The sequence below is a fragment of the Syngnathoides biaculeatus genome, chromosome 21, assembly GCF_019802595.1.
Source record: "Syngnathoides biaculeatus isolate LvHL_M chromosome 21, ASM1980259v1, whole genome shotgun sequence".
Classification (NCBI taxonomy): domain Eukaryota; kingdom Metazoa; phylum Chordata; class Actinopteri; order Syngnathiformes; family Syngnathidae; genus Syngnathoides; species Syngnathoides biaculeatus.
This window is the reverse complement of record NC_084660.1, coordinates 5,855,969-5,871,650: the sequence shown is the minus strand read 5'-3', so window position 1 is coordinate 5,871,650 and position 15,682 is coordinate 5,855,969. Positions and strand designations below refer to the sequence as shown.

General features: G+C 52.4%; 2 protein-coding genes across 3 annotated transcripts in view; both read left to right on the top strand.

The window, feature by feature from the left end:
* The first annotated feature begins 251 nt into the window (after positions 1–251).
* Positions 252–3,594, top strand: larp7 (La ribonucleoprotein 7, transcriptional regulator). 2 transcript variants are annotated; one of them, XM_061808201.1, is made up of 12 exons: positions 253–751; positions 848–948; positions 1,017–1,100; positions 1,268–1,432; positions 1,529–1,631; positions 1,697–1,972; positions 2,044–2,179; positions 2,263–2,378; positions 2,451–2,554; positions 2,638–2,797; positions 3,048–3,139; positions 3,216–3,590. In XM_061808201.1, the coding sequence occupies exons 1-12, from the start codon at positions 568–570 to the stop codon at positions 3,291–3,293; spliced, it is 1,599 nt and encodes a 532-aa protein (XP_061664185.1). In that variant the 5' UTR covers positions 253–567; the 3' UTR covers positions 3,294–3,590. The 2 variants fall into 2 exon arrangements, with proteins under 2 accessions (XP_061664184.1, XP_061664185.1); XM_061808200.1 differs by having other exon boundaries at positions 252–751; positions 2,263–2,554; positions 3,216–3,594.
* A 181-nt stretch (positions 3,595–3,775) lies between these two features.
* LOC133494405 (collagen alpha-1(XXV) chain) overlaps positions 3,776–15,682 on the top strand; it is a 59,840-nt gene continuing 47,933 nt past the window's right edge. Inside the window, exons 1-2 of the mRNA XM_061808203.1 lie at positions 3,776–4,341; positions 4,429–4,498. Of these exons, the coding sequence (XP_061664187.1) occupies positions 4,117–4,341; positions 4,429–4,498 (295 nt within the window). The 5' untranslated portion in view covers positions 3,776–4,116. The remainder of the gene's footprint in view (positions 4,342–4,428; positions 4,499–15,682) is intronic.

Sequence of the window (15,682 nt, the reverse complement as noted above, 5' to 3'; positions counted from 1 at the left end):
AGATATTGCAGCATTGACTTTTATTTTCATTGCATTTCTTACTGTTTCCTGCTGGCAAAAAAAAAAAGAAAGCTGTCAAAAGTGTCAAAAACTTAAAATTATGCTCCCACTACAATTTTTTTCATTTTAATCATTACTTGCGACCCCTGGCGTGTTTGTTTATTTCCCATTTTTATTTGATATGTACAATGGAATCTTGTTATCGCATTTGCGATGCATTTAAATAAAGATTTGTGACAAAAAAAGGGAACATGATGCTGGCGCGTACGTGTGACGTAATTTATGCGACGCCAGTTTTCCGTGAGTTCGATGAGTTCTCGACGATCCGTGCATCCTTCTTACTTTTGTTTTTCCGCGCTACGTTTTTTAAGGGGACTGAATCGCCCCTTCGGTCGCGCAAATTGTGCGCCATAGCATTTTAATGTGCGTTTTACGAATGCAAAGTTGTTGTTTTTAAATGACAAAGTCCGGAGTCTAACTCTGCATCAATCTTGGACGCTTGAGTGTTTGTCGGTTTGTTTGTTTGTTTGTTTCTCCTCACGTGGGCTCTGGAAGGGAAAGGGAAGGATGAACGATTCGACAACGGCAACAGGGGACGGAGGTCAGAGCAAAGAGACGGACAAGAAAAAAAGATCCCGGGTGAAGCAGCTGCTGGGCGAAGTGAAGAAACAAGTGGAGTTCTGGTTCGGAGACGTCAACCTGCACAAGGACCGCTTTCTGAAAAAGCTCATCGATGAGTCGGACGATGGCTGTGAGTCTCCTACACCTGACAATTCATCTCACTTCTTCTTCTTTGCTTGATCTTGTTTTTTTTTTTTTTTTAATTCCTGTTTTCGGGACTTCTCAGATGTGGACTTGTGCGTGTTGGCGAGTTTCAACCGCATGAAGAAGCTGACGAGCGACACGAAACTGATCGCCAGGGCTCTGAAGGATTCTTCCGTGGTGGAGGTGACCCACAGCGAGTGCTCAATGCGTTCATAATAGTCCGTTCATATCTCTCCCCCGTCATATTTCAGGTGAATCTAGAGGGCGATAAAGTGAGACGGCAGTTTCCCATTGGAGAGGTGCCGGTGGACGTGGACAGCCGCACAGTCTATGTGGTAAACACCCCCCCCCCTCGCCCCGCCCCCCAATCATAAATTAATTTCCTGGGTTGAAATGACCCAAGTTAATCCATCACATGGAGCAAAAACTATTCCAGTCGTGCGCTTGCCACAGTGTAAACAAGCCAAGCACACATTTTTCATGGTAACTCGACTGTTCTTAGGAGCTTCTGCCCAAGGATGTAAACCACAACTGGATCGAGAAGGTCTTCTCCAAATGCGGAAGTGTCGTCTACGCGAGCATCCCCAGATACAAATCCACCGGCGATTCAAAAGGGTTCGCCTTTGTGGAGTTTGAGAACCCCGAACAAGCAAATAAAGCCATCGAGGTGATTTGTTATTGTTAATAATAAGTGACCGATGTGCTTTATGAGGAGGGAAAACAAAAATTAAAAAAAAAATGTGCTCGCTCTTTTGCCATACAGATGCTCAATAATCCTCCTGAAGATGCTCCCAGGAAAGCGGGAATCTTCCCCAAGACCAGGAAGGGAAAGCCCATCCGGTTGAATGCGGACAATCCGCCTTCAGGTGGGATCCGCCTGCGCAGAAAGCGGCCGTTTCCGTTCGATTTGTTGCCATTGTGCGCGTTGCAGGGGGCGGTGGGGAGGAGGAGAAGAAAAAGCGCAAGAAGAAGAAAAAGAAGACGGTGGCCGAGGATGACAAAGCGGCGCCGACGGAAGCCGAGCCGTCGGACCGGCAGCAGCGGCAAAAGAAGAAGAAGCAGCAGCAGCAGCGCTCCGAGGCGGCGGGTAAAGTCTCTGAGAAAAAGAGACGCCGCTCGATTGCGGCGGACGAGTCGGAAACGGGGGTACCCTCCAAGGTCAGGAAGCTCGGGGACCCGGATGAAGACGTTCCCGAGAGCGCTAACGGTCCGTCCGCTCGGTAAATGTTTGGGGTGGGGCGGGGACGGAGAAATGACGCCATTGCGGGTGATGTGCAGAACCTCGCGTGGAGGGGGAATGCGGGAAAGAAAACCAAGAAGACTCGCTGGTCAAAGCCAAGAGGAAGAGGAAGAAGAAGCATAAAGAGAAGCTTAAAATTGCGGACGAGGTCATCCCGCTGCGGGTCTTGTCCAAGTACGTTGCGCTGCCTTGTCTCAGAAGTGCCCAGACGTGCAAGTTTCGCCACTTAAAAGCCGTCAATGGCTTCGTCTCGGTAGGAAAGCTTGGCTGGAGCTCAAGGAGGAGTACGTGAGGCTGCAAAAGCGCAGCATGGCGTCCCTGAAGAAGTGCATGACGCAGCTGGACGGCGACGAGCGGCGGCGCGACGACAGGAGTGAGTCGAGCGCCGCTCCGCCGCGTCGCCCGCGTACGCGCTTAGCGCTTAGGGGTTTTGCTTTTCTTCCAGTGGAACCAAGCGAGAAAGCCAACAGTCAGGGTCCGCAGTTCACCAGCGGCGTCATCGTGAAGATTACGGACAGCAAGGCGCTTCCGGGAAGGAAGGCGGTCAAAGTACGGATGAGGACACTTTGACAAAAGAGGCGGTTGTCATTGATGGCTCCATCCTCACATGGACACTTTCCTTTTCGCCGCAGGACGCTCTGGACAAGATCGCGCCCGTGGCGTACGTGGACCTGTTGGAAGGCGACGCCGAGGGTTACGTGCGCTTCAGGCGCCCGGAGGACGCGCGGGCCGTCGGCGACACAAAAGCGGAGTTGCAGAGGACGCACAGCTGGCGGCTGGAGATCCTCTCAGGTGGGCCTCGGGGGTCCGCCGCCTGCGGAGACTCATTTCAGGGGCAGACGCGCAGATCCTCGCGAGGAGACGACGTCTCGATGTGGTTCCCGAGGCCGACCGGGGGGAATCGAAATGTTTTTGATGTTTTCTGGACGAATTTGTTCTTCTCCGGTCTTGCCGCTGGTGGGGTTTGCTGGGGGGGGGGGGGGGGGGGTACGGTGCAGGCAAGCCACACGAGGTCGTTTCTCCGTTGTGTTGTTGTCAAAAGGTGACCACGAACAGAGGTACTGGCAGAAGATCCTCGTGGATCGGCAGGTCAAGCTGAACCGGCCCCGGGAGAAGAAGCGGGGCACAGAGAAGGTAAGGCGTCACCCCCCCGCCCCACCTCACTCGCGGGTCGCTTTCATCGAACGGCTACCGCAATCCTTCCTTTCAGCTCATATCCAAAGCGGAGAAGATCATCACGGCTCGGGCCAAGGAGGCCAACAAGCACATTCGGTTCCAGGAGGACTGACGGTTCCGGTTTGTGTGGCGAGAAACACCCTTGAAGAGAAAAAAATAACAACTTTTTTTGTTTGCACTGAATCACCGAGTTCGACTTTTGCTCCGCTTGTCGGCAAAAGATGTTTGTTGTGTAAATAGGATGAAGCTCGCCCGTTGAGTTTTTTTTTTTTTATGTTTGCAAGGTGGACTGTTGATAAAATGTGCAGGACTGAGATTTGAATGCGAGAAACCCTTTTCCATACTTGGTTTCTTCCCATTATTTTGTGAAAATGTTGGCGCTTGACCTTCAATTCTGAAATGGCCCACGTACTAGATTACGATATGCAGTGTTTTTTTTTTTTTTTTTTACTTGTCACTGTACAAAAACAAAACAAAACTATGAAATAGAGCCTCGTCGTGATCAACTGGTAGCGTTTGCATCTTGTGTCCAGCAGATGGCGACATTTTGCCCGAAAAACAAAAGCGACAACGGAAGACCGTTAATCGACATTAGCATCACGTGTGCCTCCGCGTTCTCGTGCTGATCGTTCGGCGTCATGCCCGGTGTGATGGTAATATTGGAGGGAGGGGGGTCGGCGGGGTAATTGTAAGTCCACACTTGGCTCATTTCTGACTTTAATTCGGACGGGTCTCGCCATGCGGGTCGAGAGGCTGCATTGACTGAGTGGACGGTGTCGGGGTGCCACGAGAGTTTGGGGGCGTGTTGTTGCCATAACGAGGGTGGGGGCGTGCCCACGCTGCCTTCGCTTTCACTGGCTCCTCTGCTGGCTCGCGTGCGTGTTGGGGTGCAACAAGTTTTCCCGGCGGCGAACCGCGAACGCGTCGTGATTGCGATGGAGAGAGGCGCATCCATGGACTGCAAGAAAGTGGCCACTCGGCGTCGGGCGGCTCTCGGCGCCATCCCCTCGCTGTGCTCCGTGGCGTCCGTCGCCTTCTGCGTGGTGCTCAGCATCCACGCCGCCGACGTGAGGCGCCGGCTGTCGGGATTGGAGCGCGGCGCCCCCGCGGACGACTTGGACGCGCTGATTGCGCAAAGAGTCGACGAGATGCTCGCCCAGGTGAGGTGCACTCTTGCGCATGCTCGTTGCTTGTCAATGAAGCCACGCCGACGTCACAATGTTTTAACGTGTCGTACCCCCTCCCAGCGTTCTTACGAGCAATTTGTCAAGATCCGGAGCGCCCGGCAAGCGTCACCTGAATGCAACTGCCCCCCAGGTAAGACAAAACATGGCGCTCACGTCTGAGAGAATGGAAGGTGGTGCGTTCAAGGACACGTACGGCGGATGTTGCCGATAGTTTGGCAGGACCGCCGTGACTGATGCGCACAGCTGAGACCGCGAGGCCTAAACATAGAGGTGCGGAGCGGCTGGCTCACTCGCGATGTTGTTGTGACGCGTGAGCTTCCCACTTTCCACCGCTAGATGGACTCATTTAGTCTCCCAGTTTTGTCCACCCCCCCCCCCACACACACACACACAAAAAATTGGTCTTCATTGCGGTTCTTGGAAATTGGGACTGAGCTGGCGACAGTCTCTCAAGTACACGGCGGAAGTGCGCTCCTGAACGCACCAGTTCAATTCGGGTGCGGATCCCAATCCAGGCTTCTTCGGTTTATTGTCATTTTCATTTTCTCAGCGCAGCGTTTGGCAGATTCCACAATCGGATCGCTCGCGCTCGGGTCGCTCTTGCGTCGCGTCGCGAGATTGCGACATCCTCCGGGCGCATCATCCGTGGACTGTTTTTAATCCGTCCTGGCCGAGAAGCGCGGATCACGCCCTGTTCTCCGACCGGAGGCCTTTTAATGCCAAGCGTGATTTAGCAAAGTGCGACTTAAGTTACACGCGTGCAAGTTTCAAGTCTTGGCCCTCAAGATTCAAACAAGTCCCACAAAAAGTCAAAGGCCGCAAAACCTGCATAAATTGATGATTAAAAAGTGGTCTGAGCATCTAAATTTCCAGAATCCAGTCCGCGTGAGCTAATAGCAACCATAATAAATTTTTCACATTTTAAAGAACGCAATGCAAACATGGACCGGCCGAGCCAGAGGCCTGACCTCAACCCCGTCGGGTTCCGTTCAGCGGCTATCCCAGGAATCTTGCGGAACTGCAAGAGTTTTGTCGGGAGTTTAAAAAAAAAAAAGGTTCCACGAGTCTGATCTGCAAGAGTTCTTGCTGCATGCAGGGTCAAGGGTCACCCAGTCATGCAATCCAAAGTCCCGGTGATGAAGTTGCGCTGGCTCCAGTTCTCCGTTTGACGGCTGGAAATAGCGGCGACGCGTTCCCCGCAGCTTTCAAAAGCGCGCCGCGCGTGTTCCCCGCTTTTTGCTTTTATGGCGCGTGCGGAACCGGAGGGCAAAACTCTGAATGGAGGGCCGGCAAACAAAAGAAAACAAACAAACAAAAACAAAGAGAGATCTGAGAGTGCTTCTTCTTCTTCTTCTTCTTCCGTAACCTGCGGGATTTTGTGTCCCGGTTGGGTTCACAGGCTGGCTGCTCGTGTGCGGTGAAATTCACGTCACGATATAAGTCGTGTGGAGAATTGCGACAATAAAGCGAAATGATGTATGTGCGACATGCTAAGTGAGCTGAGGAATTTCATTTCCTCCAAAAATAGTGCTTTGCCGCCATTTTGTCAAGGAACTGTCATTCAGACAAAGGTCTTTTGACCTTTTTTTGCGTCAAGGAACTATGTTGAAGTTCAGTGAGGAGTTTCATGTTCAATCTTTTTTTTTGTTTTGTTCTGTGACATCGTCAGTGCTGCATTCATGCGCCCTTCTCACACCCAGAAATACCAGCGCCCTCTGATGACTCTCTGTCTGGGTTGGGTGGATGGGTGGGGTTCAAACCCAGAACAAAAGCCATCTCACAGAACCCGCGTCTCATCATCTCAACCCACCAGTGCCCTTTGACACCTGACTGAGACCCCCCCCCCCACCCCAAGTTCCCACCACATGCCCACACTGCTATTCAGTGACCCTTGTGCACAATAGTCGCTTTATTGTTTTCATACGGGGAATTTCCCTGCATTAGCATTCACCGATTGGCAGCCGTATTGTTTTTTTTTTTCCTCATGTCGCTCAAACGATACTTTCATTTTGTGCTCCACGTATATCAACGCAAACTCGTCGCTTTACAAAATGCCTCGAAAGCCCCACGGGAATTTCAAATCCGACATGTACGGCGCCGCTCGGTAAATGTGCCCAAGGATGGAACTTAATGCGCTTCAGGATGCTGCCTGGCTGAACAGCACGTAGGCCTTCGGGTATCCGACGTGTCAGTCGGGTCATGTGGCTCGTTTTGGATGTTGTGTGCTTAGCGCACACGCATTCCAGCTCGGGGGTTTTTGCCCTTGGCGGGGGCTCCCGCTCCCCTCGCCGGCGAGCCCTGTCAGGAGCCGGCGGAGACGAGCGTGCGCCGACGTGTGAACCCGACGGATCTCGGCCTCGTCCGCCGGGTGTAAATATGGCCGCCGCCACGGCAGGTGTGACGGACGCGGCTTTCGGCCGCAGGCGACTCGTCCCGGAGGAGCCAATATTTGCGCTCGCTATCAAAGCCGGGGCCTGTTTGTGGGTGAATGCCGTCTTCCTGGGGGGAATCCTGATTGAAAGCAGGTATCCTGGTCTTATTGAGCACACTACAACGGGGCGCTCTAATGGGGATGAGCAGGGGGTCAAAGTTCGATTTGACTGAGGGAAGGCAGGAAGTTTTGCCGGATCTCCGATGCGATATGTTGTGGTATTTTACTCGTTTTTGCAAAAGCAAAATTACAATACAGTATTTGATCCCGTGTACAGTTTCCCTTTCTGAATGCGACCTGTATGTACACTGCACCCCCCCCCCCCCCACCTTTTTAAGAACTGCAGGCACTCTTTTCTCGGCAAGTGTGTGGAAAAACACTCGCAAGGCTTTGCCGGGATTCGGTCTGCTCGTTAAAACCGTCCGCTCGCCGGGCTGTTTTTCTATAAATTTGCTAAAGGGGGCGGGTGGGGGGGGGTGGGGGGGTCCGGTTGAAAGGTGAGAGCGCGCCGTCTTCCGAAAGCGAGACGGCCAATCCTCATCGTCAGCGGACGTCTTGAAGTAAACAAGCCGGCGGCGGCGAGTTCCTTTTTATAGCCCTCCCGACCGACTTCCTTCCGTCGCAGTCCTCCGAGAAGCCGAGGACGTCGGCGCGGCTCGCGAAGTGACGCTCCCGGAAACAACGCGGTCTCTGTTAGGCGTGGGGGGTGCTGAATGACACTTGGAAATAAGAATGTGCCAGAAGCTTGTGGCGGCGTGCGCGAGGCCAGATGTCCCACTGCGGCCTCTCGCAGTTTTTGCATTTGAAAGCTTCTTTTCAGAAGCCAAAAGCAGGAAGTTCGAGAACCCAACGGAGTCGGCTGCGTTCCGTTGCAGTCGCCGGCTCGCGCTTGACGATTTTGTCTGCGTTTTGCTTTCAGGAGTTTATCACCTATTTTAGGAGCATTTCCTCCCAAATGATGACATTTTATGACGCGTCAACACTGCGGTGGAGTTCTGGTTCGGCTCAAGGGCATAAAAGCGCTTTTGTTAGCGCTCGGCAAAAGTTCCAATTTCCTCACCAGCGCTCCACTTTTGGGTTGGCGCACGACGCCAACGAAGGGCACGTCAGTAGGACTTTTTTTTTTTTTTTTTTTTCCAGAATTTGGGGACACCGTTTTGGATCGAGTGATTGTTATCGTTAACAGCGGGTCTCACCTCATTGACCGTAATGGCGTTCAACAACAGTGAAGCAGGCTGCGGGGGCCGCAGACGGTGAATTAATCCCGAAAGACAGGTGCACATCTGCTCCACCTCCGCGAGGGGGGTTAGGAACTGATATATCAGTCGAGGCGAGAGTGTTGAAGATCTGCGCCGAGAAACAGAAAACAGATGACTCGGGCGAGACGAGGGCGGCGGTTTGAGTGCTGAAAGATCTCCTTCTGTTCTTTGTCGGTTTACCCTCCAGGGGTGTCAGCAGGTTATGGCTACCATATCCTGCCGGGTGCGCTTCAAATTTTGCTGTTTATGCGCAGACGCGTGGACCCCCTGAGGGCCGACAAGCAACGCTCCGGGCCTCTCAAAGTCACGGTTAAATGATTATCTTCCCCCTTCGGGTCGTCCGTCGGCGAAGTTGCTTTCGTCGTCGTCGTCGGCCGCGGGCCAGCGCCCGGAGTGCAGGGAAATGCTCGAGTGAAAGGACGGCGGGAAATCCAATCTAGTCCAGTTCCCGGAAGCGAGAAGCAGATCTAATTTTGCCGCTCAAACATGAAATGAAGCGTCAGCATACGAAAGAGGCTAGACGAGGTTTTAGCCGTGGTATCGGATTGACACATTTCAGCCGAGGCAACTCACAGCATTTGAATTCACAAAAATGTATTTAGCTTCTCTTTATCGGGACTGAGCCGGGGTGAAAAGTTTCCTGTCGTTCTTCAACATCGGGCATGTGTGTGACATGTTATTCAGACACTTGAGATGTCGGATGTTTGCCCGACTGTCGTGTCGGCCGGTGCCCGAAACGTTCCGAGGACTCCCTGGAGCTCTCGTATCCGTCGACACCTCGCCGAGCCCCCGAGGCTCTCGCGGAGATGCCGCGGATGGCGCGAGCTGACGTCGGCGGCGACGAACAAAAACCGGCGGCAGCGGCTACGTTCGGTTCTCGGTCGAGCGTTTGACCTCGGGGAACTTTGCTGGGACTTGGGAGGGAGCCTAGACGACAACACGCGGGACTAAAATAAAAACCGAGAGGAAACTTGAGATCCGGGCCCATCTGTTGTGACACTTAAACTACGAAGAGAGCTTGTAGGCAATTATGTCTGCTGGTACATTCATAAGGCCGATTTCTACTTGAACCTACTGCACTGGTCCAAATCCAGACTTTGGATTGACAATTTGTGCATGTAAGCTTTTCTCTTTTCATTGTTGAGATGACATGTGAGTGGAGATATTAGTCTTCTGGTGGTTTGGAATCCCCGAAAGGCAATCCCGGTGAACTCAACACTTTCAAATTAGTACTTTGATGACTGACTTCTCCGAGCCGGTGCCCACGCCACCATCTTGAAATGGCTTAAAACAAAACAAGGTCCAAAGGGATGCCAGCGTTTGTCTCGTCCCAAGTGTCATTGCGTGTAATGGCTGTGTTGTTTTGGCTCAATACTGCGCGCCGGTACGAAAAGTTGGACCGCCGCACACGCGAGTGTTAGCTGCAGGGACAGTCCAGCAGTTTCCCGCCTATGAGCCAAAACACACTTTGGTGCCCTGGGAGTGGTGGACGCCAACCGCTGGGGAACGTTTCCGCCGGTTTGAAGGCTTGCGGTGAAAGCTTTACAATGTGGGAAGTTACACAGCTTGCCGCTTTTGTGCTCGTATACAACGCGCGGTACCGTTTTCTAGCCTGGGAACTGCAGAGTGCAACCCGAGAGCTGACAACGAAGGTGTAAATGGCGGCAATCGGAAAGACTAACTGGGACCGCCAGATCCGTTTGTGGTGCGCAACTCTCCGAATGCGCCGATCTACCGGTTGGAAGTTTGGGGCAAGACTGAAATGGATCGACACGGAAAGGCCGTCATTGGGTGAACGGATCAGTCCGCGGGATCCGCTCACCCCAAACGATCTCGCAGAAAACGTGATCCGCGCCGCTTGCGCACACTCGGTCGCGACAACTCGGCTTGAATGAAAATAACTTGGCACGCTTCAACGCTTGTTTTCCCATCGGTTCAAAGAGAAACTCACTTCAGGAAAGCTTTCGCCAGGGAGGAACCGACAGCCGGGAACGCGTGCTCCGCAAAAACAGTAGCCCCGCGATTCCTCATCCCCCCCGTTTTAGCGGGCGGAATGGTACAGTCCGAGCTAAGCGGGATGCGATTATATTGGCTGCTAATCTGACCGTGTCGGCGGTCGCGGGAGGATTTCGACGGAGGGAAATGAAGCTAGCGCTGTCTGGAATACGTGATTGTCGCTTGAAACCAAGGCAGATTATTGACTTATCCCGTGGCCGTTTCAATCGGTGTCGACGACAACGGCAATAAAAAAAAAAAAAACCACAAAAGAAATAAAAATGGCGACTTGCAAAGTCCCGCGTGTGTGTAGTTACGAGATATTGCTGTCCTTTGTGCGCGCCGTGTAATTAATTTTTATTTTTTTTCATCGCACCATGAAATCCTCCCGCTAAGCGTGCAGCACTGTGCAAATATTGATATCCTGGATTATAGAATTAATCCCACGGGGAGCGCTTAAGAACACTGTAACAAGGTCGCGGCAATCTGGTCGCGTCCTCTCGTGCCGTCGTCGTCGGGACAGAAACTGGAGCAAAATTGACGTTTAAAAATCAAAACGCGCGGAATAATCCTGTTGAAACTGTAGGACCATGGACATCAAAGTTTTGGGTTTTTTTTGACGTTACAGCTGATTGCCCGCCCACATTTCCTGGCAGCTTGAGGTGTCCAAACTCAAACTGATGCCTTAGTTCCAAAAAATAAACAACTTTTCTGATGTGGGAAAACCCACTCAAGGGGGGGGGGGGGGCACTTAACAATTCAAATCCGGCTTCTGGTGCAAGCTAGCTAGCTAAGATTACACCCCAAAAATCCATCTTCTTTCCGAATATTGCACCGGTGGGGCTGCTTTAGAGCGCCTCGTTGTCGGCTGCGAGTGTGTGCGTGTCGCAAAGAGAGAGGGAAGAGCGAGGTGGGGGGGGGTGTTAATTTTCTGAAGTCAGACTTGACAGCTAGCCTGTGTACATGGACTTTGCGCTGGGATGGACAATTTAGAGTGCCTCGTTGTTGCCGTGTGGATAAGCCCCGAAACAGCCTGGAGGGATATACATTTGAGCCACATATTTTTTGCTTCTCAATCATAGTTCCGTGTCGGTATAAGAAAGATATGACGGCTTCCTCACATTTCCAACTCACGCAAAACACCATTTTCTTTTCTTCACGACGCGCTCGTTCATATTTGTATCACCATGGCAACACATTCACGCCAAAGGCCAGTGAAAGGCCGACACTGTCCGCGTTCCAATGATTCCGTCGCGCGAGGACGCGTTTGACGGCGTCATGTCCGTGAGGCAGCATGTTATGAGGGTTCACTATGGAGGGGCGGTTTAATCAGGGCCCCCACTTGTCCTTTTTATTGGCTCGGGTGGCAGGTCGTCTCATTTACACGTCCCCGAGGATGACGGATCCGGACAACTGTCACGTTTTTAGCCTCGCTCGCGGTGCGCGAATGCCGGCGGGGGCTTCGGTTCGAGCGCCGTCTGTGTTGTTGCGAAACCCGCTTGGCATCTCGGCGCCCTCGCCTCGCCTCTCCCCGTCTCTCTCGCAGTGCGAATCGCATCCCTCTTGTTGCTAGTGGCAACCCCGGACGACATCAGCGATCTGGAGCCAACTTTGCTTTGCGCTAGTTGGCTGTTGGGGATTGTCTGCGGCGCTTGTATAAACCGAGGCACGTGGCCCCCCACATACGACTGATAGATGATCCAACCTTGTCCTCTCGCTGAGGATTCAGTCGCCGTCATCTTTTTCAACATCACCCAAGCCGCAGAGAAACACTTGATTTACGAGCCGAAGGTTTGGCGGTCCTCCCGCTCTCGCCGCATCCGCGGCACCCGGCGCCGAGAGCGTCGGCGAGGATGTTCGGCGGCTGAGTCGGCCATCCTTCGCACCTGTTATTTAGAGGCCGCCGTAAAGCCCTTTTAATCGTCTACTCCATCAACTCCTTACGTAGCCGAATGCGGGGGGTGCATCGCTCAGCCGTCGCCGGGTGCCGCAGAGATGATATTAAAGTGGTCCATCATAGAGGAGCCGCCAGGACCTTTGTCTGATCTCTAACTGGATGGATGCTACCCAGAAGCATCACTCGATGGGTGTAGTAGATTCCGACTTGATTCAAAGCACTTGATGACTTGCAGAAGGGAAGGTTTGGAGACAGCCGTTTGTTACCGGTTCGGCTGCAGTCGTCAAGCTACCACTTGTGTGGCCTTCGCCGCCTTTCCCACTTCTGCAAAAACAAACGAGATGTCTCGTTGGCAAGTGGCGCCCTTGATCTGCTAAATAAACGGCAGCCGTTCGCACTTGTTATCCTCGTCTGGGAGGAATGCAAAGTTTTGAGTTTTTAGGGCAAGCGTTTCAAGTATTTGACTTCTTCCTCTTGCGCTCATTTGGCAGCTGACGCTTCAGAACCGAAATACCCCGGCTGTGACATGCGCCGAGGCTTTTATTCCGCTCAACTTTATCTGGATTGCTCGTTGCCACGCTTCTAACTTTTTTTTCCTGGAGCGCTGAGAGTGAAAATGAAGAGACTTTGCAGTTCCAAGCCTCTCGTTTGATTTGCTGCGTCCACCCAAGTTAGGTACCGTGCCTTGGACGACGGTGGCTAATTTTAGCCAGAGCAATTTGCGCCTCGTCTCGAGCTGTTCGTCACTTGTTTGTCGAGGACGTAGCATGAAGTTTTAATCGAGGCAAACAAAGAGACTCTCCAGGCTGTTTCTGAATAATTCCAGACCACAATAACAGAGCGTGAACTGGAGCGAACCGTTGCGGTGGCGTTCGTCAGAGTCACTTCCTGAAGCGTTTTCCTCATTAGTCGTTCTGCACGGGCTCCCAAATGATGCTTCAGGCCTTCGACTTCCGGGCTGCAAACAAAAAAAAAAGATTTCTGCGTGGCCCTGATTTATTATTATTATTATTTTTATTTTACAAATGGACCGACCAGGCCCGTGAGAGACATTTCTCGGGCTGGTGCGGCGCAAGCTAGCAACGTTTCAGCTCCCGCAAGTGACGGCGGCTGCTTGAGTTGGCGCAACGGTGATCGAAGGCCAGAATGCAAATCACGCCACGGCCTCGAGGCAGACGGCGCTCCAATTACCGGCTCTGTCGGCAAACTGTGATGAAAGCCCGTTTTTGTGTTCCAAAGGCATTCACCGAAGGAGGTCGGCGGCTTTATTTGACGCGAAAACAAGCGTACGCTGTTTCTGTTTTTGTCACCTTTTTGCCGCGTGTGGAGAGCCAGCTGGCCGCTATGATTGAATCCAGTCATGCTGTAAAGTGTCATAATTGAGCCCAGAGAAAAAAAAAATGATGTGACACAACTGAATCGCAGTCAACTAGTAGGCATGCCATTAAAGTTGGCATTTACTCGTCAGCATTTAGTGCGTTTTACAATCCTGGCAAGGTGCACAAAATGCTTTATTGTAAATGAGGGAAATGAGGCCAAAGTTAGCATTGCACCCTACAGCTCCGGGGGGGGGGGGGGGAAGGACGACTCCATAATGGATCCCAAGCATGGCGCGTGTACCCGTCAGAAACACAAACGCGGTTCTTGATGGTCGTCCTCGAAAATTGTTTGGCATGTTCAAATGAAAAGTGGAAACTTTTGTGTTTGTTTCCCCATCTTAATGCAACGGTAGCGTGCACTCCCTGGCCAAACGTGAATCTGAAGTCAAATCATACCTTAATTGACTAGTTTCACTTGGAGTTGCCCAAAGCGTCCCCTCCCCCCTCGTCCGACAAGGACGATTTGATGAAATCGAGTCATGCGGCGTGGCGCGAGGACTCGGTGACTCACGTGCCGGCGTAAATGAAGCCCGACGGGAGACGGGCTGGCGCAACGAGGCCAAGGTTAAAGCAAGCTTCCGTTCTCAACGCCGATCTTAAAATCGGACAGTACTTTTTAATCGGCCGACGTATTATCCCTTAATTTAATTCGGAATTGACAGATGAGTACATTTTGGTCATGCCTGAACTCTCCTCCTTGGGTGGTTTGGTGTTTGGTTCTTGAGACGGGTTCCCGAGCGCCGTTTCCCGCTGCAAAATACGGAACATGAAAACACGCACAGCGGGATGTGATCAGCGTGCGGAAGCGCGGGAGGGTCACAGGTCATCGCTCTCAAATAGCTCCTCGTCCGGGGGGGGGGGGGGTACGAGCATCCCGGCGGCTCGTGAGGCTTTGAAAAGGGACCCGTTTATTCTGGACCGGGGTCTCGGCGTGCCCCGCCGGATCGCAGTTGTCGCGTCAGGTGTCGGCTATTTTGGAAACGACGAAGGACGAGCTTACGAGCGCGGCGATCCCGCGGCGCGGAGGAAACGACAACATGAGCTCGTTTCACGTCTGGGAGATTAAACCGGAGAGTTCTGATCTCATCTCGGATGAACGGGTGAACTGAATTCGCTTATTTTCTCCGCTGGCAGAGGTAGAAATAGACTTCTTGAAGCCTCCGCTTTACATCTGCTCATAAGAATTTCATTTCATCTCTTCAAAGTGGGCTCAATTCTTGAGCTGCAGGCGAGTCCTCGTGGATTCTTCACTTTGAGATACGTGACGGGGACGTTTTTCATCGTTTAGGACCGATAACCTGCCAAACTTCACCCCCGCCGAGGTCAAATGTGAGCCAAAGGTTCATCAGAACTGGTTTATTTCCCTGTGGCCCCTCCCTATCTTGTATTTTTCTGGAGGGGGGGCTCATTAGCAGCAACTTTGATTTCCAGGCTGAGTCAGTCACGCAGAGAGCAAACGTTCAAAATTAAAAAGAGGGGGCTTTGTCGCCAGTGATGATTAGAGCAGGGCTGGCGTCCAAAGTTCTGAGCAGTGGAATGCTCGTTTTGCTGAGGGAAGACACTCCGCATTCCCCGGAGAAACGCTTGAAACGCACGCGGCGACGGCACGACGCTGCAACTGCTCGTCACATGTGGGGACTGAAAATTGGCCCGCCGATTCCAAAGTTGCCGTCTGTTTTTCGAACCGTCGAGTCCGTCTTTTTACCCAAAGATCGGGTTTAACTTCTCGCGCGTCTGTGACGGGCGAACGCGTCGCAGTATGTGAGCTAAGCCGCCATGTTGTTTGCCGGTCTCCGTCTCGTCTGGTCGAAACTCAATCTCACTTCAGACCTGCTGCCCGTCCCAAGAAAGAATGAAGGGCCTTGTTGCCGCTTTACTCTTGCAAATGACACACATCAGACACCAGCTGGGGAGCTGTTAACACCCGAGTAAGACCTGGTCCGACGGTGAACAGGTTGGGGATGGGATGGTTTTGGTGTCTCGCCGCATCGCCTGCAGAAGTTCACGCCTCTCAGTTGGCCCTCAGCCGGTATCGGATGTCTTCGCCAGACGCTGTAGGTTGCAAATTAGTCTCCAGGCCTGCTCCTGTAAGTCTACGGGCAGCATGTGTTTGGACTCCTTTGGGACCTGGGCTCACGCTAATGAAGCCCAGTTGGCAACATGCACCCGGTTTTTCTTTTCAGAGCATTGTTGTTATTTCCCATGTACGTTTATACTCTGTATTTCATTTGGAAGAATGTTCGTCACTTCCCTGCAAATAAATCCTCCGGTTCTTCGCACTCTTGTGCTGTGTGGTTCTGCGGTCTCGTAATGCTCCCCCCCCAAGCTTCAAAAGATGAAATGCTTACGGCGA